At 40.8% G+C, this 3,587-nt stretch overlaps 1 protein-coding gene across 1 annotated transcript; it reads left to right on the top strand.

Annotated features, from left to right (window-relative positions):
* Positions 1-389: 389 nt before the first annotated feature.
* On the top strand, positions 390-3,371 carry irx4b (iroquois homeobox 4b). Its single transcript, XM_027020000.3, has 5 exons — positions 390-1,017; positions 1,266-1,502; positions 1,770-1,873; positions 1,986-2,308; positions 2,406-3,371. Exons 1-5 carry the CDS (start codon positions 973-975, stop codon positions 3,005-3,007), a joined length of 1,311 nt encoding a protein of 436 aa, XP_026875801.3. The 5' UTR covers positions 390-972; the 3' UTR covers positions 3,008-3,371.
* The last annotated feature ends 216 nt before the right edge of the window (positions 3,372-3,587 follow it).

Raw genomic sequence — 3,587 nt, 5'->3', positions numbered from 1 at the left:
TTAAGTCCTAATACACGCCGAGAAATGTTTGTCTGTACCGAATCAGAAGTCGAGTTGTACACCAAAGTACTCTGCAGGATTTACCTGTAGTCTTTTTGATCGTTTAAAAACACGTTCTTCAAGCAAATGTTCTATAAATATTTTAAAGCGTTTTGAGCCGAGACCTAGACTGAAAACCTTATTAATTTGTGGTGAAGTGTTTTAAACTAAAAAAGGCAATTATGCTAATCGCATCTCAGCAGTCATCAATCATCCACAATCGAGCTGTCTGTACTAAAGTCAGATTCGTGATTCGCTGCTAGCAGGCAGGTGTTCCAGTGAGGGAGGCGAACACGTCCTCATTAATTTGAGCGAGACCCCGAGGCTGTACACTTGTCTCGGGACTGCACCCTTAAAGCGCGTTTGAAGAAACGGGAGAAGACTGTTCCATTCTTGCTCCCGTTTAAATCTAAGGAAATTTCGTACCGCATCCGTGTATTAGATTGATCTTTACATTTTTATTTTAGAAAACCGGCATTAAGAACATGCAAGTGTTCGTGCCGTTAAACTTTTTACAGAGTATTCAAGTACAGATCATCGTACATAAAATTATTAAAGGAATTTACAGTCTGGACCTTTAAAACCGTGCCTCTGACGTCAGAGGCACTGCTTTTAAAAACAAAGTGCAGCTGAGACGCCGTTGCTATGATATTTTTTCTTCCACTGAAAACTGAGATTTTACCACAGAAAGGTGAATTCCAATTCTGTTGCAATACTTTTTGTTATTCTTAAGTCGATATTTTCTCGAGACAACAAGAACAAAAAGCTATTGTAGCGTGCCTCAACTATGGACGGAGCAGAGCACATCTCAGTGGCTGCAGGGGCGGATTACCTACAGTTGTAAGAAGATCGCAGCCGATGAACTGATGACCCTCGGCGCGACCTTAGCTTTGAGATGCACGTGTCCCTTTGTTCTGGACTTTTATCTTAAACATGTCATACACACAGTTTGGTTATTCATACTCAGCAACTCCGCAGGTAAGTAGACTGCCTGTATTCAACCTATAACCACCTAGAGAGGAACTCTTAAGTGACTTAACAGTCTTTAACTTTTGTGATGCATTTGAGGACAATTTTATGTTTAACTATGTGTGTTAACTGATATGGTTTTAATTGCCATTTCTGAATTAAACAAAAATCCTAACACTTAAAATAGCAAATGAGTATGATGTATTATACCTTGAAACAGTTGGTATGGAAAGTTATGTTATCCGTCTGCCCCACAGCTTCTATTATCATCTAATACTCTGGGCACCTGCTATGAGTCTGGTAGCGGTCCTTCGTTAGATTCCGGATTGGTGGCCTCCCAGCAAAACTCACTTTATTGCCCGGTGTATGAGAGCAGGCTTGTGGCCTCTGCCAGGCATGACCTGAGCTCTTCATATGGGAATGCCTATACGAAGAACCACGGTTATGGGTCTTACAGTTCATACGGAACGGAAGCAGCTTCTCTCTACTCTCTGGTGCGCATTTAACTTGTGGTTGTCAAATTTGACATTTTATTTCTTTAAAAAAAGAATATCTAATTATATGACAACATGTGGCGAGAAAATGAAATGTCACATGCATTAGTATTATTCTCTTGTCTATTGTTTGATTCTTTACTTGACTTAGTTACACAGTTTTAACACTGCTGTCACTTTAAGTGGAGAAAGTTGGTTGGGAGTTCCAGTTGTACAGCAGGGCCTGTTAAATGTGATTTTTTAAAATTATTATTTTTTATTTACTAGAACGACCTTGGTGAGAAGGATGGAATAGGAACAAGGGTTACACAGGGGCCAACTTATTACCCATGTGATTACCCATTTGGACAACACCAGCATGAACGATATGGGTAAGATATATGATTTGTTCCCCAGTAAAATTTGGTTGACTTACATTTCTACGCAGGTTAGGACACCAAACTGGTGGTCAATCGCGTGCCTAAGAGCATACATTATATTTAGGTATGGGTCAATTGATGTTAGCACAAGACGGAAGAATGCAACCAGAGAAACAACTAGCACTCTGAAAGCGTGGCTTCAGGAGCATAAGAAGAACCCATATCCTACAAAGGGTGAAAAAATCATGCTGGCCATCATTACCAAAATGACCCTCACCCAAGTGTCCACATGGTTCGCTAATGCACGCCGGCGACTCAAGAAAGAGAACAAAATGACATGGTCCCCGCGCAACAAACCCGCAGTTGGGAAAGGATGCGACGAGGGCAGTGAAGACATTGAGACAATGGGACAGGGACAACCAGCTGAACCTGAGAAGGAATTTAATGGTTTGTAATATTTCATGTTTAATAGTCAAATGTGTGGCACTTTTCATATTGTCAAGTTAACACATGTTCTGTAAAGAATAACGACTCTTAATTTCAGACAACTCAAGAGTGGATGATGCAGAACTACCACAAAGTGATTTGGAGGATTTTGAACCAACGGAGTCGGACGAATGTGAGCCAAAAGTATCGTTTGCTATGAGCTCTCGTTCAAGGTCACAGGATTGTGTAAATAATAATTTCAAAGATCCTCTGCTCCCCGCAACCATTTCGGAGACGTCCACGAAGTACGTTTTTAGGGCCTGCTCAGGATCAGATGAAGAGCCTTCTGCAAAAACTTTATACCCACAAAACGAAGAACAGCCAGTCCAGACCAAACCCAAAATTTGGTCGCTTGCACAGACTGCCATATCGTTAAACCACACTGACTACCCATCATGCATGCATAAAGGCCAGCTGATGAGGTCGTCCTCTGCCGCTTGCCAGTTACACTCAGATACAGCAGAACGGCAGCAGGACTGTCCAGTTGCCAGTCTTAGAAACTGGGTGGATGGTGTGTTCTATGATCCCCTGTTCCAACAAAACAACTCCAACCAAACTTTCTCCAACTCTTCAGGTGTATGGACGGACTCCAGCTGCCCAACGATGAACAACAACTTCAGTGGACTTCCAGAGCCCGTTACCTCATCCAAGATAGCATAATCAACTGGAATGTGGAATGTTTTTAATTATATTAAGTCATCATGGTATTTATGTCTGCCAAATAGATCATATGACATATTATCATTACAGTACAACACTGGAAAACCAACGGAAAGGTTTATTATGTGAATCAGAGGTTAGCCTACAACTAGGCCTACTAGAATACTTGGATGTTGAAATCTGATGAATCATACATTTGAAATTTAAAGTACCACCACAATGAACATAGCTTTAGAAAAAGTGACAGGTTATCACTTTTTTGAGTATGCTGGCCAGTAATCACTGCTGTATAATAGTACACTACACAGGTATGCCTATTTTTTCATTATTTATCTCATCCAAATAAAAAGTTGCTTTGTGAAAAAATAAATAGCGTGAATAATGAATAGTGTCATTCGCTGTCCATGGTACTGAAAGACCCAGTATGTTTAAATGTTTAACAGGCAAATCAAGCTCTCTCTCTCGCTCTCGCTCTCGCTCTCGCTCTCTGTTCAAGTGGGCCAATTTAGCATGCAACCACGATGCTTTCATTCAACTAATGAATCTAGAAAAGTAAATCGTATCCTTTCACGATCATCTA

Source organism: Electrophorus electricus, chromosome 2 (genome assembly GCF_041902795.1).
Source record: "Electrophorus electricus isolate QZ-2024a chromosome 2, ASM4190279v1, whole genome shotgun sequence".
Lineage (NCBI taxonomy): Eukaryota > Metazoa > Chordata > Actinopteri > Gymnotiformes > Gymnotidae > Electrophorus > Electrophorus electricus.
Note: the sequence above shows the minus strand (reverse complement) of the source record. Positions and strands in the feature narration are given on the sequence as shown.

Bases quoted from the DNA above. Each gene is read 5' to 3' on its own strand.
- irx4b (XM_027020000.3), top strand. From the start codon at position 973: ATGTCATACACACAGTTTGGTTATTCATACTCAGCAACTCCGCAG. The intron at 1,018-1,265 runs GTAAGTAGACTG...TCTGCCCCACAG, and splicing joins CATACTCAGCAACTCCGCAG to CTTCTATTATCATCTAATAC. The intron at 1,503-1,769 runs GTGCGCATTTAA...TTTATTTACTAG, and splicing joins CAGCTTCTCTCTACTCTCTG to AACGACCTTGGTGAGAAGGA.